The 26845-nt window shown below is 42.6% G+C and overlaps 1 protein-coding gene across 4 annotated transcripts; it reads left to right on the top strand.

Moving 5' to 3' along the window:
* Positions 1-23100, top strand: LOC101390824 (transmembrane emp24 domain-containing protein 9-like). Of its 4 annotated transcripts, XM_087429280.1 has the most exons (6): positions 9-690; positions 15588-15697; positions 20453-20553; positions 20871-20996; positions 21566-21712; positions 21841-22460. In XM_087429280.1, the coding sequence occupies exons 2-6, from the start codon at positions 15646-15648 to the stop codon at positions 21988-21990; spliced, it is 576 nt and encodes a 191-aa protein (XP_087285406.1). In that variant the 5' UTR covers positions 9-690; positions 15588-15645; the 3' UTR covers positions 21991-22460. The 4 variants fall into 4 exon arrangements, with proteins under 4 accessions (XP_087285408.1, XP_087285406.1, XP_087285407.1 ...); XM_087429282.1 differs by lacking the exon at positions 21566-21712 and having other exon boundaries at positions 1-690; positions 21841-23100; XM_087429281.1 differs by lacking the exon at positions 15588-15697.
* Positions 23101-26845: the final 3745 nt, after the last annotated feature.

The raw sequence follows: 26845 nt of genomic DNA on the forward strand, positions 1-26845 counted from the left end.
TTGACCGTCGTCGCGGCCCGGTGACTGGTGATGATTATCAGGTTTTTACAGATGACGAAACTAATGCAGTTTGTTTGAGGTCGCGGAGCAAATTATGAGCAGAACAAGATTCGAACCTAGCATCTACTACTCTGGGTTTGCTTCTATTTTAAAAAATTGAACTTTGAGGTCGGCCCAGGCCCTGTGGCATAGAGGTTAAAGTGCGAGCGCTCCACTGCTGGCGCCCAGGTTCGGATCTCAGGCGTGCACCAGTGCACTGCTTGTCAGGCCATGCTGCAGCAGTGTCCCATATAAAGTGGAGGAAGATAGGCACGGATGTTGGCCGGGGGCCAGTCTTCCTCAGCAAAGAGAGGAGGATTGGCATGGATGTTAGCTCAGGGCTGATCTTCCTCACAAGAAAAAAAAAAGAAAAGAAAAATTGAACTTTGAAAAAAAATGACACAAACAATGAAGGAGTTTATCTTCCGGAAAAACAAACAAACAAAAGACATGGTCTCCCTTTACCACTGGGGCCCTCCAAGCCCCATCCACTCTTAAATCTGGTCTGTATGCTTCCACACTACCACAAGCTCTTAAATCTGGTCTGGATGCTTCCACACCACCACACGCTCATCCACGCGGGCTTTGCTGCCGGATTCCGGCCATGATGGCTGTCTCTGGACCAGGGTTCAGTGTCCCAGTGGCCGGCAGGTAAAGGGATATTGGTGGGGGTCTCTGGGCGGAGCCGTCCGGTTTTGGAGAGCTCTGCATTCAGTGTGAGATCGGCAGAGGTCTGAGTCGTGTCATTCCTGGGTTTTATCTAAATTTCAGTGTGTTTGGCAGCTCTTCGGAGTTAGCAGTTTATGATTGTGCTACATCAAGGTTTCATAGGTTTTCTCTGTTTGGGGTTCTCTTTTTTGTTTCGTTTGGCCCTAGAAAGGGAGGTTTAGTGGGAGTGTGTTCACGTTTCCCCTTCAACAGAATGTCTTTACCTTATTTTTCTTAACAGTAACAATATTCTGTAATATGAATGTACCTTTTTTTTAACCATTCCTCTGATGAAGTGGTTAAGATTTCTTTCCTCCTAATTATTTGCTCTTACAAATAACGCTGCAGTAAACATTCTTGTTAATTTTCTAAAAGGCATTACTGTAGAACAGTTTTGTTGATAGAGATCACAAAATTGTCTTCCCCAAAACATTGTACCAATTTACAGTCGCACCAGGAGTGTGTGGGAGTGCTTACTTCCCCACACCTTGGTAAATGTTCTTAACCTTTTTAATCTTTGCGAAATTAGTGGATGAAAAATTATGTTTCACTATCCTTTTAATTTTTATTTCCTTGGATACTGACCATTTTTTATTGGTCATTTGTTTTCTTCTATGAATTGCTGCTTGTGTTTTTTTGTGTGTGTGTGTTTTTTTTTTTGTGAGGAGATCAGCCCTGTGCTAACATCTGCTAATCCTCCTCTTTTTTTTTGCTGAGGAAGACTGGCCCTGAGCTAACATCTGTGCCCATCTTCCACCACTTTATATGGGATGCCGCCACAGCATGGCTTGCCAAGCAGTGCATCAGTGCACGCCCGGGGTCTGAACCAGAGAACCCTGGGCCACTGCAGCAGAGCGTGCGCACTTAACCGCTTGTGCCACCAGTCTGGCCCCCTGGTTGTGTTTTTCTTAGTGCTATTATAACTACATACTATTACTGCTGATGTAACCACCATTCAGAATTAATAAGTGATAATATTTTATAATAATAGTTTCAGGTATTTTTTAAATTAAACTTTTTAAGTGGAGATAATTATAGATTCACATGCAGTTGTAAGAAATAATGCAGAGAGATCCAGTGTTCCCATTACCTAGTTTCCCCCGATGACAACATCTTGCCCAAGTATAATACAATATCACAACCAGGATATTGACATTGATGCAGTCAAGATAGAGAACATTTCCATCACACAAGGATCCCTGATGTTGTGCTATTATAGCCACACCCACTTCCCTACCCCTTCTCCCCTCCTTAACCCCAACCACTGATCTGTATTTTCCATTTCTATAATTTTGTCATTTCAAGAATGTTATATAAATGGAATGATACAGTATGTAACCTTTAAGGTTGGCTTTTATCACTCAGCATAATTCTCTGGAGATTTATTCAGTTTATTGGATGTATCAACAGTTTCTTTTCATAGTAAGAAGTAACCTGGGCCGGCCCTGTGGCTTGGTGGTTAAGTGCGCGCGCTGCGATGCTGGTGGCCCGGGTTCGGATCCCGGGTGCGCATCGAGGCACCACTTCTCCGTTCATCCTGAGGCCGAGTCCCGCATACAGCAACTAGAAGGATGTGCAGCTACGACATACAACTATCCACTGGGGCTTTGGGGGGAAAAATAAAATAAATAAAATCTTTAAAAAAAAAAAAAAAAAAGAAGTAACCATTACACACAATGTATAAAGATATAATTTTGTGCTATCAACAACTGAAAGGGGTAAGAGCAGAGCTGTTACAGGAGCAGAGTTTTTGTATGTTATTGAAGGTAAACTGGTATAAATTCAAAGTAGAGTGTTATAACTTTAGGATGTTAAATGTAATCTCCATGGTAACAAAAAGAAAATAGCTAAAGAATATACACAAAAGGAAATGAGAAAGGAACTTAAACATTTCACTACTAAAATTAACAAAAAAGAAGACAATAAATACAGGAAATGAAAGACAAAAAAGCTATAAGGGAAATAGAAAACAAATAGCAAAATGACAGAAGTAAGTCCCTCCTTATCAGTAATTACTTTAAAATGTAAATAGATTAAAGTCTCCAATCAAAAGACAAAGATTGGCAGAATGGATAAAAAAAAAAAACATGATCCAACTATATGCTGTCTATAAGAAACTCACTGTAGGTTCAAAGACACAAACAGGTTTGAAAGTGAAAGAATGGAAAAGGATATTCCATGCAAATAGTAACAAGAAGAGAGCAGGAGTGGCTATACTAATATCAGACAAAATAGACTTTAAATCAGAAAAAGTTACAAGAGACAAAGAACATTATATATTAATAAAAGTTCAATACAGCTAGAAGATATAATGGTTATAAACCTTTACGTATGTAATAACAGACCATCAAAATATATGAAGAAAAATAAGAATTGAAGGGAGAAATAGACGGTTCTACAATAATAGTTGGAGACTTCAATACCCCACTCTCCATAATGGATAGAACAACCAGGCAGAAGATAAGTAAGGAAATAGAGGACTTGAACAACCCAATAAATCAACTAGATCTAACAGATGTATACAAAACACTCTACCTAACAACAACAGAATACACATTCTTCTCAAATGCACGTGGGACATCTTCCAGGATAAATGAAATATTAGGCATATATTGAGACAAATTAAGTCTCAATAGATTTTTAAAAGATAGATATCATCCAAAGTATCTTTTCTGACAACAATGAGAAGAAGTTAGAGATCCATAACAGAAGGAAAACTGGAAAATTCACAAATTTGTGGAAATTAGACAACAGATTTTGTGTGTGTGTGTGACTGGAGCTATTCACTTATTTATTTAACCTCTATGGATTGAGCACATAGTTGTGCCAAGCTTTATACTTGGTGTTAGAAATATGTTGGTGATTCAAAAACAGGCACATTCTACCTAAGCAATCTATAGATTCAGTGCAATCCCAATCAGAATCTCAATGACATTCTTCACAAAAATAGAACAAAGAATCCTAAAACTTATATGGAACAACAAAAGACCCTGAATAGCAAAAATAATCCTGAGAAAAAAGAACATAGAGGTATCACACTCCCTGAATTCAAATTATACTACAAAGCTATAATAATCAAAACAGCATTGTACTGGCAGAAAAACAGACAGACAGATCAATGGAACAGATTTGACAGCCCAGAAATTAAACCACATATCTGTGGACAGCTAATCTTTGACAAAGGAGCCAAGAACATACAATGGAGAAAGGAAAGTCTCTTAAATAAATGGTGATGGGAAAACTGGACAGCCCCATGCAAAAGAATGAAAGTGGACCATTATCTTACACCATGCACAGAAATTAACTCAAAATGGATTAAAGACTTCAATGTAAGACCTGAAACCATAAAACACTTAGAAGAAAATATAGGCAATATATTCTTTGACATCCGTCTTAGCAGCATCTTTTTGAATACAAAGTCTACTCAGGCAAGGGAAACAAAAGAAAAAATAAACAAATGGGACTACAAAAAGCTTCTGCATGCCATAGGAAATCATCAAAAAAACAAAAAGACAACCCACCAACTGGGAGAAGATATTTGCAAATCATATATCTGACAAGGAATTAATTTCCAAAATATATAAAGAACTCATACAATTCAACAACAAAAAAATGAACAACGTGGGCAGAGGAAATGAACAGACATTTTCTCCAAAGAAGATATACAGTTGGCCAACAGGCACTTGCAAAGATGTTCAACATCACTAATCATCAGGGAAATGCAAATCAAAACTAAAATGAGATATCACCTTACACCTGTTAGAATGGCTATAATTACCAAGATGAAAAACAACAAATGTTGGAGAGGATGTGGAGAAAAGGGAACCCTCATACACTAATGGTGGGAATGCAAACTGGTGCAGCCTCTGTGGAAAACAGTATAGAGGTTTCTCAAAAAATTAAAAATAGAAATACCATATGACCCAGCTATCCCACTACTGGGCATTTATCCAAGGAACTTGAAATCAACAATTCAAAGAGACTTATGCACCCCTATGTTCAGTGCAGCATTATTCACAGTAGCCAAGACGTGGAAGCCAACCAAGTGCCCGTCGACTGATAAATGGATAAAGAAGATGTGGTATATATATACACTCAGCCATACTACTCAGCCATAAAAAAGAAAAAAATCATGCCATTTGCAACAACATAGATGGACCTTGAGGGTATTAGGCTAAGCGAAATAAGTCAGAGAAAGACAAACACTGTATCATTTCACTCATATGTGGAAGATAAACAAACACATAGATAAGAACAGATTGGTGGTTACCAGAGGGGAAGGAAGGTGGGGAGTGGGCAAAGGGGGTAAAGGGGCACATATATATGGTAATGGATAAAAATTAGACTATTGGTGGTGAGCACCAGTAGTGAGATGCAGTCTATACAGACACTGAAATATAATAATGTATACCTGAAATTTACACAATGTTATAAGCCAATATGACCTCAATAAAAGAAAAAATAATAATTTTTTTTAAAAAAGACACATTATCTGGCCATATGGTACTTACAATCTCGTGAAGGGGACTGCATGATTGTAATTACATCGTTTTTTTTCTCTTTAAACAACACACTCTTAAACAACCAATGGATCAAGAATAAATCACATCTCTAAAACACTTAGAGATGATTAACAATGAAAACAACATACCAAAGCTTGTGGGACACAGAGAAAGCAGTGCTAAAGGGGAAATTTAAAGCTCTAAATGCTTACATTAATAAACAAGAAAACACAATATGTTAAAAAGATTATACACCATGATCAAGTGGGATTTATTCCAGGTATGCAGGGATGGTTCAACATTCGCAAATCAATCAACGTAATACACCACATTAATAAAGTGAAGAATAAAAATCACATGATCATGTCAATAGATGCAGAGAAAGCATTTAACAAGATACAGCACCCATTTATGATAAAAACTCTGAATAAAATGGGTATAGAAGGAAAGTACCTCAACATAATAAAGGCTGTATATGAGAAACCCACAGCTAAAATCATCCTCAATGGTGAAAAGCTGAAACCTATCCCTCTAAGAACAGGAACCAGACAAGGATGCCCACTGTCGCCACTCCTATTTAACATAGTACTGGAAGTCCTAGCCAGAGCAATCAGGCAAGAGAAAGAAATAAAAGGGATCCAAATTGGAAAGGAAGAAGTGAAACTCTCACTATTTGCAGATGACATGATTTTATATATAGAAAACCCTAAAGAATCCACCAGAAAACGTTTAGAAGTAATAAACAAATATGGTAAAGTTGCAGGATACAAAATCAACATACAAAAATCAGTTGCATTTCTATACACTAACAACGAAGTAGAAAAAAGAGAAATTAAGAATACAATCCCATTTACAATTGCAACAAAAAGAATAAAATACCTAGGAATAAACTTAACCAAAGAGGTGAAAGATCTGTACACTGAAAACTATAAAACATTGCTGAAAGAAATTGAAGAAGACACAAAGAAATGGAAAGATATTCCGTGCTCTTGGATTAGAAGAATTATACATAGTTAAGATGTCCATACTTCCTAAAGCAATCTATAGATTCAATGCAATCCCTATCAAAGTTCCAACAACATTTCTCACAGAAATAGAACAAAGAATCCTAAAATTTATATGGAACAACATTAGACCCCAAATAGCTAAAGGAATCCTGAGAAAAAAGAACAAAGCTGGAGGTATCACACTCCCTGATTTCAAAATATACTGCAAAGCTATAGTAACCAAAACAGCATGGTATTGGCACAAAAACAGACACACAGATCAATGGAATAGAATCGAAAGCCCAGAAATAAACCCACACATCTATGGACAGCTAATCTTTGACAAAGGAGCCAAGAACATACAGTGGAGAAAAGAAAGTCTCTTCAACAAATGGTGTTGGGAAAACTGGATAGCCACATGCAAAAAAATGAAACTAGATCCTTACCTTACACCATACACAAAAATTAACTCAAAATGGATTAAAGACTTGAATTTAAGACCTGAAACTATGAAAATTCTAGAAGAAAACATAGGCAGTATGCTCTTCGACATCAGTCTTACCAACATATTTTCAAGCACCATGTCTGACCAGGCAAGAGAGACAATGGAAAGAATAAACAAATGGGACTACATCAAACTAAAAAGCTTCTGCACAGCAAAGGAAACCATCAACAAAACGAAAAGACAACCTAACAATTGGGAGAAGATATTTGCAAACCATATATCTGATAAGGGGTTAATCTCCAAAATATATAAAAAACTCATGCATCTCAACAACAAAAAAACTACCAACCCAATTAAAAAATGGGCAAAAGACCTGAACAGACATTTGTCCAAAGAAGATATACAGATGGCCAACAGACACATGAAAAGATGTTCAAAATCATTAACAGGGAAATGCAAATCAAAACTACAATGAGATATCACCTCACGCCCGTCAGAATGGCTATAATTAACAAGATAGGAAACAACAAGTGTTGGAGAGGATGTGGAGAGAAGGGAACTCTCATACACTGCTGGTGGGAGTGCAAACTGGTGCAGCCACTATGGAAAACAGTATGGAGATTCCTCAAAAAATCAAGGATAGAACTACCGTATGATCCAGCTATTCCACTGCTGGGTATTTATCCAAAGAACTTGAAAACAGCAATGCATAAAGATACATGCACCCCTGTGTTCATTGCAGCATTATTCACAATAGCCAAGACTTGGAAGCAACCTAAGTGCCCATCAAGGGACGAATGGATAAAGAAGATGTGGTATATATACACAATGGAATACTACCCAGCCATAAGAAATGATGAAATCCAGCCATTTGTGACAACATGGATGGACATTGAGGGTATTATGCAAAGTGAAATAAGTCAGAGGGAGAAGGTCAAATACCGTATGATTTCCTTCATAAAGTAGTAGATAATAACAACAATAAACAAACACATAGAGACAGAGATTAGATTGGTGGTTACCAGAGGGGAGGGGGAGCGAGGAGGGGGGAAGGGATAATTCGGCACATGTGTGTGGTGATGGGTTGTAATTAGTCTTTGGGTGGTGAACATGATGTAATCTATGCAGAAATAGAAGTATAATGATGTACACCTGAAATTTATACAATGTTATAAACCAATGTTACTGCAATAAACAAAAAATTTTAAAAAAATAAACAAGAAAGATCTCAAATCAACAACCTCACTTTACAACTTAAAAAACTAGAAAAACAAGAACAAACTAAACCCAAAGCTAGCAGAAGGAAGACAATAACAAAGATTAGAGCAGAGATAAACAAAAATAGAGAATAGAAAAATAATAGAGAAAAATCAATGAAATTGACAAACCTTTAGATAGATGGACTAAGAAAAGAAGGGAGAAGACTCAAATTAGCAAAATAAGAAATGAAAGTGAGGACATTACTACCAATTTAGAGAAACAAAAAGGATTTTAAGAAAGTATTATGAAAAATTGTATGCCAAAAAAATTGGATAACCTAGATGAAACAGACAAATTCCTAGAAACACATAATCTACCAAGAGTAAGCCACAAAGAAATAGAAAATCTGGATAGACCTATAACTAGCAAGGAGATTGAATCAGTAATAAAAAACCTCCTAACAGACAAAAGCCCTGGACCTTATGGCTTCTGGTGAATTCTACCAAACATTTAAAGAAGAATTAACACCAATTCTTCTCAAACTTTTCCAAAAAATTGAAGAAGAGGGAACATTCCCTAACTCATTTCTAATTCATTCATTCAGGATAATTTAGCACTACCATAATACCAAATCCAGACAAAAACACTGCAAGAAAAGAAACTACAGAGCAATATCCCTTATGAAAATTGATGCAGAAGTCCACAACAAAATGCCAGCAAACCACATTAGGCAGCATATTAAAAAGATTTTACACCATGACCAAGTGGGATTTATTCCTGGAATGAAAGGATGGTTCAACATACAAAAGTTCATCAATGTAATACAACATATTAAGAGAATAAAGGGAAAAATCACACATGATCATCCCAATTGATGCAGAAAAAGCATTTGACAAAATTCAACACCCTTTCATGATAAAAACACTCAAACTAGGAATAGAAGGAAACTACCTCAACATAATAAAAGCCACATATGAAAAGTCCACAGTGAACATCATACTCACTGGTGACAGACTGAATGCTTTTTCTCTAAGATTAGGAAAAAGACAAGGATGCCCACTTTTGCTACTTCTATTTAACATAGTACTGGAAGTCTTAGCCAAAAGAATTAGGCATGAAAAAGAAATAAAAGGCACCCAAATTGGAAAGGAAGAAGTAAAATTATCTCTCTTCACAGATGATATGATCTTCTATATAGAAAACCCTAAAGATTCCCCACAAAAAAACTGTTAGAACTAATAAACAAATTCAGCCAAGTAGCAAGATACAAAGACAAAAATCAGTTGCATTTCTATACTCTAACATGAACAAACTGAAAAGGAAATTAATTTTTAAATTCCATTTACAATAGCATCAAAAAAATAAAATACTTAGGAATTAACCAAGGAGGTGAAAGACTTGTACAATGAAAACTACAAAACATTTTTGAAAGAAATTATAGAAGACATAAATAAATGGAAAGACATCCCACGTTCATGGATTGGAAGACTTAATATTGTTAAGATGTCAATACTACCCAAAGCACACTACAGATTTAATGCATTCCCAACGATGTTTTTTACACAAATAGAAAAAGCCATCCTAAAATTCATAGGGAATCTCAAGGGACCCCAAATAGGCAAAACTATCTTGAAAAAGAAGAACAAGTTGGAGGACTCACACTTGTTGATTTCAAAACTTACTACGAAGCTACAGTAATCAAAACAGTGTGGTACTGGCATAAAGACAGACAGATAGACCAATGCAACAGAATAAAGAGTCCACAAATAAAACCTCACATATACGGTCAAATGATTTTCAACAAGGGTGCCAAGACCATTCAGTGGGGGAAAAGACAGTCTTTTCAACAAATGGTGCTGGGAAAACTGGATATCCACATGCAAGAGAATAAAGTCGAACCCTTATTGCCATATACAAAAATTAACTCAAAATGGACTCTTGACCTAAATATAAGACACAAAACTATAAAACTCTTAGAAGAACACATAGCGCAAAAGCTTCACCACACTGGATTTGCCAATGATTTCTTGGATATAACACCAAAGGCACAGGAAACAAAAGAAAAAATAGACAAATTGGACTTTATGAAAATTTAAAAATTTTGTGCATTAAAAGACACTATCAACAGAGTAAAAAGGCAACCTGCTGAATGGGAGAAAATATTTGCAAATCATATATCTCATAAGGGATTAACATCTAGAATATATAGAGAACTCCTAAAACTCAACAACAAAAAAACTCCAAACAACCCAATTCAAAAATCAGTAAAGGACTTGAATAGATATTTCTCTAAGAAGACATACAAGTAGCCAATAAGCATATGAAAAGATTCTCAACATAACTAATTATTAGGGAAATACAAATCAAAACTACAATGAGATAGTACCTCACATCCATTAGAATGGCTAGTATTAAAAAAAAACAAGTGTTGGCAAAGATTTAGTGAAATAGGAACACTTGTACACTGTTGATGGGAATGTAAAATGGTACAGCTGCTGTGGAGAACAGTGTCGTGGTTACTCAAAAAATTGAAAATCGAATTACCATATGATCCAGCAATTCCACTTCTGGGTATATACTCAAAAGAACTGAAAGCAGAGTCTTGAAGAGATATTTATATACTCATATTCATAGCAGCATTATTCACAATAGCTAAAACGTGGAAATCCAAGTGTCCATTGATGGATGAATGGATAGGCAAAATGTGGTATATACACACAATGGAATATTATTCAGCCTTAAAAAGGAAGAAAATTCTGACATATGCTACAACATGGATGAACCTTGAGGACATACTAAGTGAAATAAGCCAGTCACAAAAAGACAAATACTGTATGATTTCATGTATATGAGGAATTAAAATTGTCAGATTCATAAAGAAAGTAGAATGGAAACCTCCAAGGGCTGAGGGGAAGGGAGAATGGAGAGTTATTACTTAATGGGTATAGAGTTTCGGGCCGGCCCCGTGGCTTGGTGGTTAAGTGAGCGCGCTCCAGTGCTGGCGACCCGGGTTCGGATCCCGGGCTCGCACCGACGTGCTGCTTCTCCGGCCATGCTGAGACCGCATCCCACATACAGCAACTAGAAGGATGTGCAGCTATGACATACAACTATCTACTGGGGCTTTGGGGGAAAAAATAAATAAATAAAATCTTAAAAAAAAAAAAATGGGTATAGAGTTTCAGTTTTGCAAGATGAAAAGAGTTCTGGAGATAGATAGTAGTGATGGTTTCACAACAATATGAATGTACTTAATACCACTGAACTGTACACTTTAAAATGGTTGATAGTAAATTTTATGTTATGTGTATTTTACCACAATAAAAAAAATTGGATAAAGAAAATAACCATTAAGTAGTAACCACTTTATGATGTTTCACAGTTTAGCCATTGAAGGACATCTGGGTTGTTTCCAGTTTTTGGTGATTACAAATAAAGATGCAACAAACATTAGTGTACAGGTCTATGTATGAATGTAAGTCTTCATTTCTCTGGGATAAATGCCTAGGAGGGCAATTGCTGGGTCATGTGGTAGCTGAATGCTAAGTTTTTAAAGAAACTGATAAACTCTTTTCAAGAGTGGCTGTACCATTTTACATTCCCACCAGCAATGTATAAGTGATCCAGTTTCTCCACATCATCACCAGCATTTGTTGTTGTCACTATTTTTTACTTTAGCCATTCTGACGTGTGTAATGATACTTAATTGTGGTTTTAATTTACATTTCCCTAATGGCTGATATTGAACATCTTTCCATGCAATTATATGCATCTTTATATCCTCTTTAATTAGATATCTCTTTATGTCTTTTGCCCATTTTCTATTTGATTTTTTTTTTTTTTACTTTTGAGTGTTGGAAGTTCTTTATATATTCTATATAGTAGTCCTTTGTCAGATATGTGGTTTACAAATATTTTCCGCCAGTCTGTAGCTTGTCTTTTCATTCTTTTAACAGAGTCTTTTATAGAGCAAAATTTTAAAATTTTGATGAAGTCCAAGTTATCAACTTTTCCTTTTATGGGTTGTGCTTTTGGTGTCAAGTCTAAGAACTCTTTACCTAGCTCTATCACAAAGACTTTCTCCTACATTTTCGTCTCAAAGTTTTATGATTTTACATTTTACATTTAAATCTGTGGTCTATTTTGAATTAATTTTTGTATAAGGCATGAGACTTAGGTCAAGGCTTTTTTTTTTTTGGTCTAAGGATGCCAAATTGCTCTAGCATCACTTGTTGAAAAGGCTGTCTTCAAGAGAATGAGAAGTCAAGCCAGAAATTGGGAGAAAATCTTTGCAAAAGACATATCTGAGAAAGGACTGTTATCCAAAATATACATAGAACTCTTGAAAATCAACAATAAGAAAATAAACCACCAATTAAAAAATGGGCTAAAAGACCTGAACAGACACTTCACTGAAGATATACAGATGGCAAATAAACATATGAAAACATACTCATTGTCATAAGTCATTAGGGAATATCAAATTAAAACAGCAATGAAATACCTCCGCACACCTGTTAGAATGGCCAAAATTCAGAACACTGACAACACCAAATACGGCAAGGATGTGGAGCAACAGGAACTCTCATTCATTGCTAGTGGAAATGCAAAATGGCACAGCCACTTGGAATACAGTTTGGCAGTTTCTTACAAAACTAAACATACCCTTACTATACAATCCAGCAATCATGCTTCTTCGTATTTACCCAAAGGAGTTGAAAACTTATGTCCACACAAAACATGCACACAGATGTTTATAGTGGCTTTATTCAAAATTACCCAAAGTTGGAAGCAACCAAGATGTCCTTCAATAGGTAAATGGGTAAATAAACTGTGTCACATCCAGACAATAGAATATTATTCAGCACTAAAAAGAAATGAGCTATCAAGCCAGGAAAGGACACGGAGGGCCTTAAATGCATTACTAAGTGAAAGAAGCCACAGATCCTGTACATATTTTGCTTAGATTTTACCTGAGTAATTCATTTTCTCTGGAGTGATTGTAAATGGTATGTTTTTAATTTTGGTTTCCTTTTGTTTATTGTTAGTATATAGAAATGTGATTGATTTGTATGTGTTGCTCTTATATCCTGCGAACTTGCTAAACTCATTTATTAGTTCGGAGGTTCTTGTATATTCCTCGAGAGTTTGTATATAGACAATCATGTCATATACAAATGGGGACAGTTTTATTTCTTCCTTTCCAATCTGCATGCCTTTTATTTCTTTTTTTAGGTTTATTATAGTTGCTAGATCTTCTGATATTATGTTGAATAAGAATAGTGAGTAGACATCTTGCGGCATTCCTGATCTTAGAGAGAAAGCATTCAATCTTTTACCATGTTTAGACTTTTTAAAAATGGTCATTGTCTTAAAATTTGGGTTTTACTAAAGCACTTTACAGGAAGTTCCTTGATCTGCTATATCTTGTGAGATGAGGAAAGGGACATTTCTTCATCTCACACATGTCATACTTCCCAAGCTATGGTGACATCAGCCTCTCTGTGCTCTTCGTCTGATATACTTTCTGGTCTGTTCCATCGGTTTCCCCCGAGTTCTTTAAGTCAGGTCTCCAGATTGAAAGCTGGACCAGCAAGATGTAGACAACTGTTGGCTCATTCTATTTCTGTGGCAGTGGAGACAAAGAGAAAGTTTCTTTCCAGACCCTTACCAATCCTGTTGGAAATCTCCTCCACTGGGCATTGGACATAGTCAAAGCAGCAGATGGGTTCCATGTCCCAAACAGTTTTCCTAAATCCAGGGCCACAGCTTAGAGAACACTCAGAGATGGGAGTCTGAGTAGTAACAGGAAAAGAAACTTCATGAGGGATTAAATAACACAAGGAAAGTAGAGAAGGCAGCACTAGGAGAATATGAATGTGCAAGTATATAATAATGATATGATATGATATATGTATATGTGGGTATAATTTGGTATGTAATTTATTCCTGATATATGTTCAGGGGAACAGGGAAACTGGAAGTCAAATAATGTCAGTCACTGTTGATGGTGATTAGAGAACTTACTTGACTTTGATTCTATCCCTTGTCCTTGAGGCAGAAGCTCCCCCAGGAGGAGACCCCAACCTCAGGAAGCAAACACCAGCATTGCCTCTCCCCACATCCAGGGAGCAGTCCCAGGGTTCCCTTCCTCCTCTCCAGTGGTAGCAGGGCCCATTCAACTGACAAGCATTCACATAGTTGAGACCTGTAGGCTGGGGTGATTGACACAGCCCCCTGAGAGGCAGAGAGCTCTGCAATGTGGACAAGCAACAAGGAAGCTGAACCCTCACCTGGAGCAGAGGGCACAAGAAAACCTGAGGACCAGAGAAGGGAAGTGAAATGTCCAAGGTCACTCAATCAGCTAATGACAGAGCCAGTACAGAATCCTGAATCCTGGTTTTGGGGATGGGGATGAGGAGGGATGCCTGCCTTGAGTCATTTGAATCTATTCTTCAAAGCCTGAAATAGCTAGGGCTTGCCAGACTGGGTGCAGCAGTATCTTGCCAGCAGCAGCAGAAGCCCAATTATCTTACTTTCCTCTTAACCTAGGCTACCCCACCTGGGCCCCAACCTGCTCCACACCGGTCCAAGAGAAGGCAGGGCTGTGAATCACCTTGCTCTTCCCCCTCCTCCCTCACCCCTTGTTCTGTCCCCCTCGCCTGACTTGTAAAGCCCTCAGTGTAGGTGGGAAGAGAATGCTGCCATGGTCCTTTAGAAACCCAATGGTATGGACTCCAGTTGGGGGTGCATTAAGTATATTTTATTTTCTGTATTCTTTTTTTTTTTTTAAAGATTTTATTTTTTCCCCCCAAAGCCCCAGTAGATAGTTGTATGTCATAGCTGCACATCCTTCTAGTTGCTGTATGTGGGACTCGGCCTCAGGATGGACGGAGAAGTGGTGCTTCGATGCGCACCCGGGATCCGAACCCGGGCCACCAGCATCGCAGCGCACGCACTTAACCACCAAGCCACAGGGCCGGCCCTATTTTCTGTATTCTTGATGCTCTGGCATTTTGTGGCCTTGCTAATCCAGAGGGACTTCCCCTCCCAGGGTTAGCCAATTCCTAGAGATAGCAAAGGACTCCCCTGAGATTGCAACTTTCATATGCAAACCAACTATTCCAAAGCCCATACCTCCCAACCACCATCTTTATTGAACTCTCACACACCAAACCAATATCCCCCTGTCCTAATCAACTCAAGGCTAGGGACCAGACAACTTGGAATAGTCACTACACTCCAGAGCCTGCAGAAATTATTCAAACTAGCCAACCCTAAGCCTGCTTACCTTGCCTCACCCATCCCTTCCAATGAAAACCACAATAAAGATTTTTGCTCATACTTTCCCCTCACTCCTTTTGCCTCATGACCAACCCTGTGCTTCCCCATGTGGCCCTGCTTGGCGTGGTGTACCCACTCCTGTTGGGAACTGTAACAAACTATCTTTTCAATAGCAATCATCTCCTGATCTGTTGGCCTCACCATACTTGAATAATAACAAAACCTACATTTCAAAACAGAGGGATTAAGGGAGATGGGAAGTGGCACAGGGAGATGAGGGGAGGAAAAGAGTGGAGAGAGAGGGAGAGAAAGGGGAAGTAAGTAGAGGGTGTCTGTGTTACTCTCTGTATTTATCATCTTCCTCCTCTCTCCTCCATCCACCTTGGTCTTCCCATCATGTCTCCCTTCTCCCTTTCCCCCCAGGTTTTATCTCATCATAGACAATGAGTGATCTTTGAACCTGAAGAATGAGGCCTCCCACATGCATGAAAGATGGAGAGAAAGTCTTCCTTCAAGGGCAGGAGCAGTTACAGGTTAGGGAACTCGATGGACAGGATGGTGACTAACAGATGGTCTGAGAAATCTGCATCCAATGTCCAGGTTCATCTATACAACCTCAGGAGTGAGGGGAGTTTGCCATTGGGGGAGCTGAGCCCAGAGAGGTGTACTGGTGCCTCGGCCAAGTCTGTGCATTTCTTTACCCTTCCAGAAGGGATGTTTGGAAGACAGTGGAGACTTCTGAGGACACTACAAACATTTTACTGTGAGAAAGTGAAATGGCATCTTGGCTGGAGTAGAGCTGGTATGTGGCATTTGGCCACACTACCCCTAGAAGTCCTCTTACTCCTGGGGTCCATGGCTTCCTGACTCTCAGGGACTGAGGCACAGCTCAGCCACTTCCTTTGATTTGCCCTACCTATGGGAACACCCACAGTGCGGGAGGGAGGGAGGACCAAGCCTTCAATTAGGGTTCACAGACCTGTGGGATGGACTGCCTAAAGCCCTGAGGAGGGATGGATTGGAAAGAGAGACAGTGGGACCTCAAAGAAAATTCACCAGGAGTGGAAGGACTCGGTCAGAGGGACCAGTGTGAGCCTAGGGGGGTGGGTGAACCAACAGTGGCTGGTTCCAGGTTCAGCGTGACACTATTCTTTTTTTGTGTGTGCGTGTGTGAGGAAGATCAGCCCTAGCTAACATCCATGCCAATCCTCCTCTTTTTTTGCTGAGGAAGACTGGCCCCGGGCTAACATCCGTGCCCATCTTCGTCCACTTTATATGGGACGCTGCCACAGCATGGCCTGACAAGGGGTGCATCAGTGCACACCCGGGATCCGAACCCAGGCCGCCAGCAGTGGAGCGCGTGCACTTAATCGCTACACCATGGGGCCAGCCCCAGCATGACACTATTTTTGATGTTCCTGGGTTTGGCACACATGCCCCCTCTAGTGCCTAAGTGTTCTAGGACAGAGAGCACAGGAAAAAGAACTCTCATAGGCACTTCCTTTGCAGAGACGGTCACAAGGAGTAGAAGGTGTTTTTCTACATGCCAAGGAGGAAGAATAGTGTAGGGGCCAGTGGTCCAGAGGAAGAGACAATGGTGTGGTGGTGTCCTGGGGATAGTGTGGAGGTCACCAACAAGCCAGCAGGATCCACCTAACACCAAAGCAGAAGAATTGCATATGGCAGCTCTAATTTTATGTGAATAACATTCTATCCCTGATGCATCCCCACTCCCACCATCCCCAGTTCGAGATGCCTAATGGGAAAAATGAGGCGGGGCACCATCACACGAAAAGCCAGGCATAGGGTATAGAGATTTTGGCTTTTCCTGTAATTATGACTCTCTTCCTTCTTTCTCTCCTCCTTCCTTTATCCTTGCTTTCTTCCTTCCTCCTTCCTCCCTTCCCTCTTCTGTTTCTCTCTCTTTCTTCCTCCAACTTCTCTTTCTTCTTCTTCCCTCTATCCCCCCCTTTACTCTCCGTAGTCTCTTTCTCCTTTCTCTCTTTCCTTCCTCTAACCAAACATCCACTGCACACTCATGCAGTGCGTCGGTGTGCGCCCAGGGTTCTGAACCCGCGAACCCCGGGCCGCCGCAGCGGAGCACGTGCACTTAACCGCTTGCACCACCAGACCGGCCCCTAAAGCCTGTGTCTTTATCTCTTGCAGCTATCAGCTCCCAAGGGACTTGCTTGTGAATGGGCAGTTACAATTCAATATGGTTAACACTGCAATAGAGGGATTTACAAGGCCCCAAGGAGCCCAGGGGAGGAAATACCTAAGAAAGTGCTGCTTCACTTGAGTCTTGAAAGGATGAATAGGAATTAGGCAGGTAGAGAAGAGGGTAGGGATGTGGGCTGAGGGCATCCCCTAGAAAGGGCACAGCATGTAGTAGAGGCCTGCCAGAGTCTGAGATCTTGGGGGAACCACAGATGGAGCAACTAGATGTAGCTCCCCAATGTCTCATTTGAGTCTCACAAATGGAACCCAGGTTCAATGGTCTTGGCAGCCACTGTGAAATGAGACTACTGCCAAGTGAGAGGTTCCCAGAATGATGGGCTCACTGCTCTTGTATTCCCAGCCCTGTCATCTCTCAGAAACAGGTTTTTTAAATCATCAACACAATACTTTTGCTACTTGGGAAGCCACATCACCCTTCCTAACGTCTGGGTTCTGGGCCTTGAAATCTTGCTGTGAAGTCACTGGCACACTATCTCCTTACATGCGTGTCACTGTAGGCCCTGAGAATTTTCCACTTTTGTCCTTTCAGGGGATTTCTGTGGGCAGTCTGACTGCTGGACCACTGCCATAGAACAGTGCTATTCACAGTGTGGTCTGCAGGCCGGTGCTGGTCCGTGAGTGTTTGTTATAGGCCTGCAATGAGATAAGTACAGAAATTGAGAGTACATGTTTAGGAATTTTATAGATTTTTAACATGGATGTTACATCCAAGAACATGATCAGTTTCATTTTTTATTGTATTTTACAAAAGTATTGGTTCGTGAGGGATTGGAAATTTTATAAAAACAACAGCAAAAAACAGTTCTTTACTACAAGTGGTGGTACTGGTCTAGAAGCAATCACCATTCAGGACCACGGACAGCACCTCACCCGGCCTCTCAAACACTGCGTCATCACCTCTGCCTCTGCTCCCAGCTCCTGCAAAGGCCTCCGGTGAACTAGCTTCCCAAATCCAAAAGATGCTTTTCAGCCTCTGTCTCAACTGACCTTTCTAAAGCATTTGACTTTTGTTAACACCTGCACCTGTCATTTTTGTTTAAAGATCATTCCCAATGAAGGAATAAAAAACATTCCCCTAGGATTATCATACTGCTAAAATGAGGGGACAACTCCTGATAGCTAAAACATATTATTAATCTTAATAAACACTGTATTGACTTTGCTCTTCAGTGGGGTCTTAGAGGACAGGATATAGGTCATATTCATTTTTGTTTCCAACATGTATCATAAGACCTGGCCTAGAATTTGCGTAAGCAAACGCCTGCCACTTATCAGCTGGATGACCTTGGGCAAGTTATTACTCAACTTCTCTTTGCCACTGTTTCCCCAGTTGTTAAATTAGAATAATATTAGAGTCTACCTTATAGAGTTTTTAAAAGATTAATTCAGTTAATACACTTAAAAGTGCTTAGAACAGTGCCTGGCACAGAAGAATAAAGTATTATTATTTTCATCATCATTATTAAATGTTGCGAATAAACCAATGAAACTCTATTATCACCAGGCACTAGATGGTGGAGAACTTCATCCCCCACCTGGGTAGGGCTTCAGCTTTATACTGACAAGTTTGAGTATACACTGCTCTACCCAGGGCACTGTGAGCTTTGGAATTCTTGAGATTTGCTTTTCCTGGGTCCCCATCCTGTCACGTTGGCCCCACGCTCCCAGCCCTTTCAGTTGTGTACCCCTCTTCCTTTTCCAGTTGCAATCCTGCCACCTTCTTGCACCCTCTAGGCTCACCCACAACCTCTTCTTTTTGGTCCCTAGTGCAGAGGAAAGGACTCTGCAGGAAGGGTCCCCCGTGCAAGCGGGCCTGGCACTTCCTGCCCCCTCAGTGACTCAGCCCAACTTACCTCCTCCCTCCATGTTCTTTCTTCCTCTGATCCCTTAAGTGGCCTGCTGGCTGCTAGGCAATCCTAGGTCCCTCCGCCTAAATTGTTCCTGCCTCTTGCTGCTCAGGGAGATTTGAACCATCCTTCAGGGTTTGGGTCAAATCTACCCCTTCTATTTCTTCTTTCCCTTCCTGAATTACTACTTCAACCTCTAAATCCCACAGGGCTTCTCTGCAGTTCTCATTCCGTCTCACCATGCCACCCACCATCAATTCTAAGCTGTTCGAAGTTCAGGTCAAGGTCATAAACTTTCCCCATCCCCACGCTCTCAGCACCCATCTCCGGCCGCTGCTCTGCAAGCTGCAGAGGGCAAACCCCTCCCCTCTCTGAGGCTCAGTTACCCCATCAGCAAGATGGGGAGACCGGGCCGGGGGAAGCCCTCTGGAGCGCCGCACCGGTGAGGCGGGGTCTCGCGTGGCCCCGGCGTAGCGTGTGTCGGCGGAACGCGCGGGGGCGGGGCCGCGCGGGGCCTCCAGGGAGTCGTAGTCCAGCGAGTTCGCAGTCTCCGAAGGCTCCGCGCGGAGGCCGGCAGACTCTCCTGGGAAGGTGGCGGGGGCATGTGGGGCCCGAAGCGCTGGGCCTCTGGCCAGCCCCGGGCGGGCATGGGGCGGTGGGCGGGCGCCCGGACTGGCCCTGCCGCTGTTGCTGGGGCAGCTGCTGGCGCTGCTGGGCCGCGGGGGCGCGTTCTACCTTGAGGTCCGCGAGCTGGAGGAGAAGTGCTTCATCCAGGAGATCCCCGATGGCACCGTGGTCATAGGTGCGCGCGCGGCCAGGCCCGGCCTTGCCCTCCTTGCTCCCAGAGTCTTGAGAAGGGATGGGGAATGGGCGCCACGGCATCAGCTCAGGCCTGCACCTCTCCTCACCTGCCTGGGGTGGGCACGGGTGGTAAATGGGTAGACAGCAGTCTGGCCAAAAGATCCCCTCCCCTGCCCGAGCCGGGATTGGGGACGCCGAGAAGGCAAGTCTGATCCAGACAGGGATGAAGGGAAAAAGGGGAGCTGGAGAGGGGAGGTGAGACGCGGAGAGCTGTGGTCAGGCCCCGCACTCAGACACCCGGATCTTCCTTTCCTCCCTCGACCCCAGTGGCCCCGGGAGGTACTGAGTGGGCCCTTGGTTGTGGGTGTGGATGGGGATGTGTCCCGGCTGCCTCTCCACTAGGTAACTACAAGACCGAGCTGTATGACCCTGCTATGGAAAAGTACCAGCCTTCTCCGCAGTGGATCAACTTATTCGTGTTTGTGAAGGACCCCGAGAATAAGGTGAGGCATGCTTTGACTCCCTGCAGCCCCCTACGCCTCCAGCGTCAATGCTTAGTCCTGCATTTCTCAGAGCAGGGCCCGTCTCTTTACAGGCAGGAAAGCTCAAGGAAGGCCATGCTCTTTGCAAACTGTAGAGTACTGTATTTTGTTAATGCTGGGAACTGAGACTTGCCAGCCCAAACTGATGCCATTTCACTCACACCCTCCCCTCTCACGTGGCCTGTGGGGGACTGGACCTGGGATATCCCCAGAGTTCCTCTTCTGCAAGCAAGTTCCTGGCCAGATGCTCTGTGCTCACTGGAGGCTGCTTCTTCTAGAACCTTCTGGCCCGTCAGTATGGCCCTCAGGGCAGCTTCACCTTCACCTCCCAGTCTCCCGGAGAGCATCAGATCTGTCTTCACCTGGAGTCCATCCGGTTCGCTCTCTTCTATGATGGCAAACTGGTGAGTGTGGCAGGCGGAAAGTCCATTGTCCCTGGGGGCTCAAGGTCTCAGTCCCTGGGGTGAGAAGGACAGTGGGTGGTGCCTGTTGAGAGAGCTGAGGCTCTACATAAAGTAAGCATACAGAGAACAGCTCCTGAAGAATGAGAGGGGCCCTGGGAGGGAGTTACTGACTTAAAATCCTCCCTTGGCTCCCTGCCATCCCTAGGATAAAGACCAAGCTTCATGATGTGAAATTGACAGCTGTTGAGCATCTGACTGCTCCTCAGCTCTCTATCGCCACCTCCCACCAACATGGAACTTCTAGTAGCTGCCTGTCTCAAACACTGAGTCATACCTGTTTCTTTGCACATGTTGTCCCATCCCTTCTGTCTTTTGAACATCGAACTCCATGCAGGCAGGGTCCTGATCTGGTGTTTTGGCACCCGGAGCAGGGCTAGTCCCCGAGTCAGTGAGTGTGAGGAACTGAACTGCCAGTGTCAGGCCCAGACTGGGGTGTGGAAGCTGGGTTTCCTGCAGGTGCATAAAGCTGAGCTCCTTGACCCTCGACCCTTGGCTCCCCTGTTCCCCAGGCCATTCACTTGGACATGCAGTTGGGTGAACACACCAATGATTATGCAGAGTTTGCAGCCAACGACAAGCTGACCCTGCTGCATCTGCGTGTGCAGCAGCTGGTGGAGCAGGTGGAGCAGATCCAGAAGGAGCAGGAGTACCAGAGGGTGAGGGGCTGGGCTGGCCCAGTTGGGACAGAAGATGTGTAACCTCCCAGGGAGTGGCTCTTCCAGCTCCTCCCCCAGGGGGCGATTCAGTTCTAGCCAGGCATGTTCTCCATTCTCCTCTCCCACAGTGGCGAGAGGAGCGCTTCCGGCAAACCAGTGAGAGCACCAACCAGCAAGTGCTATGGTGGTCCATTCTGCAGACCCTCATCCTTGTGGCCATCGGCGTCTGGCAGATGCAGCACCTCAAGAGCTTCTTTAAAGCCAAGAAGCTGGTGTAGGTGGGCCCCAGAGACCAGAGATCCTGCCCTCACTCACTCTCCTTCTGCTGACTGATGGAAAATGGACTGGCCTGGTCTATCTCTTGGCTTCCCCCACCCCTCCCAACCCCACAGGGCTTCCTTGCTACTGGCAGGGGGACAAAGGACCTCTTTGAACTGGTTTCTCAGCCAGCACTGGGGAGAAGATGGGTTTCCAGCTGGAGACACTTGGGTGGGGGGAGCTGTAGGCTCCTTTGTGGCTCTGTGATGCTGAGCAGGAGGAGTATGAGGGTGCCCCCAACCCCCATGTTAAAGAGGATGGATGAACTATCCCAAAATGGAGAAATAAGAGTGAACGTCAATTATAACTGACCAGCTTTATGACCTAAACGTTTATTGCCTCCTACTCTGCACTTCATTCTGGCATTACATGTGTCCAATCAAATGTGAACATTTGAGGCCCTGCGTGCACTGGTGGGGGACCAATCCCCAATGGATGGGGTGAAGGAAACTTGTACCCCAGAAGCCTTGGCAACATGTGGAGGCCTTTCCAGAAAAGTCCAACTTGGGCCCATCTTTTGGGTAACTTGAGTGCTATTGGTGATCCTGTGCCTCTCTCTCTGGGCTCTGGTCAGGTTTGTGTGCTATCCCATTCCAGTCATCTGGGTTGCTGGGTACTTCCAGGAGTCAGATGGGTACCTCTCTCTTCCTGCTATTTTTCAGTTGACCTGTGTCTCCCTTTATGATGTCCTTGGCTCATTTTTTCAGGAGATGCTCATTATTGCAGGATTCCAAGTCACTGTTTCCGTTATATTCAACAGCTCCCTAACTCAGCCTTCGCATGTGCACACAGGTGTAGATCACCAGGCATCCATGTCCCCATTGCTCTGCCTGATCTAGCCCACATTTTACCAAGCCCTGTGCTGGTTGACCTGTTGGAATATTCATCATCTCATGTGAATTTGACATTTTCTGTTACAAGGAAATTCACTGGTTGGCACCCTCAACAAAATCAAGTCCAAATTGTCAAAGCCAAAGATACCAATAAAGGGAGACTCCCCATGAGGAGGGGCAGCTGTAACAGCCCCAGCTCTTGGCCCCTGAGATAGACTCACCCTCCCCTGGGATACTCATCAGGGATGACTGCAAGCCTCTAGTGCTGCTCATTTGTGGGTCTGGCCACGATTGGCCTCTGGAAGTATGAATGAGACTTAACTGAAGGCTGGTCGAGAGGCACTAGAGAGTAACCTTTGTCCAGAGAATGTGACCTTAGGGTCCACTTCCCTCACCAGAAGCTGGGGGGGGTGGGGTGGGGGGATGCTCTGCTCTCTGCCGCAGGGGAAGCAGAGTGACCCAGACGGGCACTTTCTTGCCCACAGAACCTGTGGTCTGACACCAAATGAGGCAGGACATTGAATAAGGATGATGCATGCGTCTAAGAATAAGGACATGGGCTAAGAGCAACATGACAGGAGCCCTGGCAGGGTCTAGGTGGTCAGAGAAGGCTGCTTTTTAGATCTGAGACTCATGATAGGAGTTAGATGGGGGAAGAGCGTTCTGGCCAGAGGGAATAGCACATACAGAAGCCCTAAAGCAAGAAAGAATATGGCAATTTGGGGAAACCTAAAGAAGGCCACTACATCAAAATCCCAACTCCAGAGAAACTGTTTGCAGCCTCCCTTCCAAATTATGACTTCGTGTGTAGGACTTGCCTCTTCCCAATGATTAGCCCCAGAATGACCACCCTTTACAGGGGGCCTCCGGCCTCTACCCATGGGGTTGAGACCTTATGCTGATGCTTCAGTAGGGAAACAAGTCACAAAGGAGTAACAGTGAGGCCAGGGGAGAGCAGCACACACAGGAGGAGGGAGTTCCTTTGTGTTGACGCCCCATCCATGGGACCTCCACAGTCACTGTGGAGGTGATGGCACATGTCCTTGTTTTAGAGAAGAGGGCCAGCTAGTAAGGGATGGGCTATTCCAAAACCTGGCCGATTCAACTCAATTCTGGTGTTCTTTTCTGTCTCAGCTACTTTTCTACAGGTAGAGGAAAATCCCAGACAAAGAGGTAAGATTCCCTGCCTCTTTTTACAGAGATGGCAGTGTGGATGAGAAGTATATAAGTTCAGTGTGGCTCCTATAACAGATTACCACAAACTTGGTAAATTCAAATGACAGAAGTTTATTCTCTCATAGTTCTGGAGGCCAGAAGTACAAAAATCAAAGTCTCAGCAGGACTACACTCCTTCCAAAGGCTCTAAGAGAGAATCTTCTCTTTCTCTTCCAGCTTCTGGTGACTCCAAGCATTCCTTGGCTTGTGTCTACATCACTCCAATCTCTGCCTCCATTTTTTCCTCTTGTGTCTCTGTCTTCTTTTCTGTGTCTTATAAGGACACTTGTCATTTGGATTTAGGACCCACCCAGGTAATTCAAGATGATCTCGTCTCAAGGTCCTTAAGACCGTTTTTCCAAATAAGGTCGTATTCACAGAGTCCGGGTGGTAGGACATGGTCATAAGTTTTGGGGGGGCCACCATTCAACCCACAACAGAGAGCAAGAAGTGTACACATGATAAGGTACCAAGTGATTTAACAAATGGGGGTAATCAGAGCTCTCAGAATTCAGGATGGGGTGAGACCCAGATGGATGAATGGGAAAAGGGATGTCAAGAAAGTCTCTATAAAGGAGATGATACTTGAGTAGAACACTGAAGAATTGGAGGGCGTAAATATAAAGAATGGGGAAAGAATTCCAGATGGGGGAAATGGAGCCTGTAGAGATGCAAATGTACAAAGGATTTCAATATAATTCAATACCCTTAAATTCTATAACATGGTAAGATAGAGGCTTTGAAAAAGAAATGAATCAGGAAAATAAGTGTAGCATGAGTAGGATGAAGCCAGGAGGAAAGTTAGATCAAACAATGAGTGGAAGTGAATATTCTTTCTACAAATTGGACAACTAGAAGTAGGCTGGGCTGTAACCAGAGGCTGCAGACTGGTGGCTTGCAAGTATATTCTGTTTGTCCTGCACAGTGTTTAAAATTTTTTTAAATTAGTTGCCAACAGTAACAGTGCCAAGAGTTTCTGTAGTATAAATTTTGGGACGTATTGGATAGGCAGATTGGTTGGATGAGGGAGCTTGAAGCTGTTTTGCAACATGACATAAATGTGAGCAAATGACAGTTGTGCATATCCAGGTGGTATGATGAAGATTATGAGGAAGGAGTGGGCCTCTCTCCCTAGAGAACACTGTCTTAGACAATCATTCATGGATGAGAGAGTCTTTGTGGAAGTCCAGGTTTCCAGAGGAGAAGTTCCAGCACACAATTGGAGCAGAAAAATATGTTTTTGGACACATTAGAGAGAGTAAGAGGAACAGTTTGACTTTACCTGCATCATCTGTCCCCCAAGGTGGCATAGCTCAGTGTCAAGAAATCACTTTCTTGGCCAATGATTTCTCCCATGGGGTAAAGTGAAAGCATGTAAGTGAGCGCCCAGCTTCCCCAACAGTGCAGGACGCTGCCAAAGAGGTCCATTTCTCTCTTGCCCCATCTGGCGTACTGACTCATGAGCAGCATGACTTGGGAGTGGGAAGAGGCTGGGAGAGTGGTAGATAGGACTCTCAGAGGACGTTAAGGGAACATGGATCCTACTAACTGTCATGAACTCCATTGAGAAGCCTTCCCATGAGCTTCTGGGGACACTTTGCCCATAGATCCCCCCAAATGGCCCGCAGGCACTGCCCAGTGCTCTGTGTGCCTCACCTACACACACCCCTACCCTGTGGCTAGCTCCATGTGTGCACTCCTGATGTAAATGAGAGAAAGCTTTGACAGACATCTGGTGAGCATGTGCAGAAAGCTGACCTAAAGCTGCTGGCCAGGAAGAGACCACAAGCTTGAGCTTTAGCTCCACCCTTGGAAAAGCAAAAGGGAGTCTGTCAGCATCTGGCCTGGTACATTGCAGGATTGAGAGAAGGCATACAAGCTAAGAATTCTGCCACAAGAGGGAGCAAGAAGCGTGAAGCAGGCATAGCAATAGAAAGTCTGAGAAAGCCTCAGAATCCCTGCCAGGGCTGACAGGAGGTATTTCTCTCTGGAAGTCAGTCAGTAAAGACTGGAGGAGGTGACTTCTACTTCAAATGTGAAGACAGTAGCACAAGACTTCAAGGAACATGAAAAATCAAGGAAACATGACACCACCAAAGGATCACAATAATCTTCTGGTAACCAATGCCAAAGACATGGAGATCTGTGGTTTACCTGAGAAAGAAGTCAAAATAGCTGTTTTAAGGAAGCTTCATGAGCTACAAGAAAACATAGAAAGACAACTGAATGAAATCAGGAAAACAATACACAAACAAAATTAGAAATTTAACCAAGAGAGAGAAATCATAAAAAAGAACCAAACCAAAGTTCTAGAGCTGAAGAATACAATGAATGAAATGAAAAATGCAATAGAGAGCTAGAGAGCGTCAACACCAGAGTAGATCAAGCAGAAGAAATAATCTGTGAATTAGATTCAGGAATTAATTCTAATTCACAGATTGTTGAATTACATTCAATATTGAATTAGATTCAATAATCTGTGAATTAGAAGACAGGACCTTTGAAATTATACAGTCATAGGAGAATAAAGAAAAAAGAATAAAAAAGAGTGAAGAAAGCCTATGTTATCTATGGAGTAACATCAAAAGAAACTGTGAATTATTGGAACTCCAGAAGGAGAAGAGGGAAAAGAGGGCAGAAAGCTTAAGTAAAGAAATAATGGCTGAGAAATTCCCAAATCTGCGGAGAGATTTGGCTATCCAAGTTCATGAAGCTTATAGGTCACCAAACAAACTCAACTTAAAGAGATCTCCAGGATACATTATAA

Source organism: Ceratotherium simum, chromosome 4 (assembly GCF_057802395.1).
Source record: "Ceratotherium simum simum isolate JZ-2026a chromosome 4, ASM5780239v1, whole genome shotgun sequence".
Taxonomy (NCBI): Eukaryota; Metazoa; Chordata; class Mammalia; order Perissodactyla; family Rhinocerotidae; genus Ceratotherium; species Ceratotherium simum.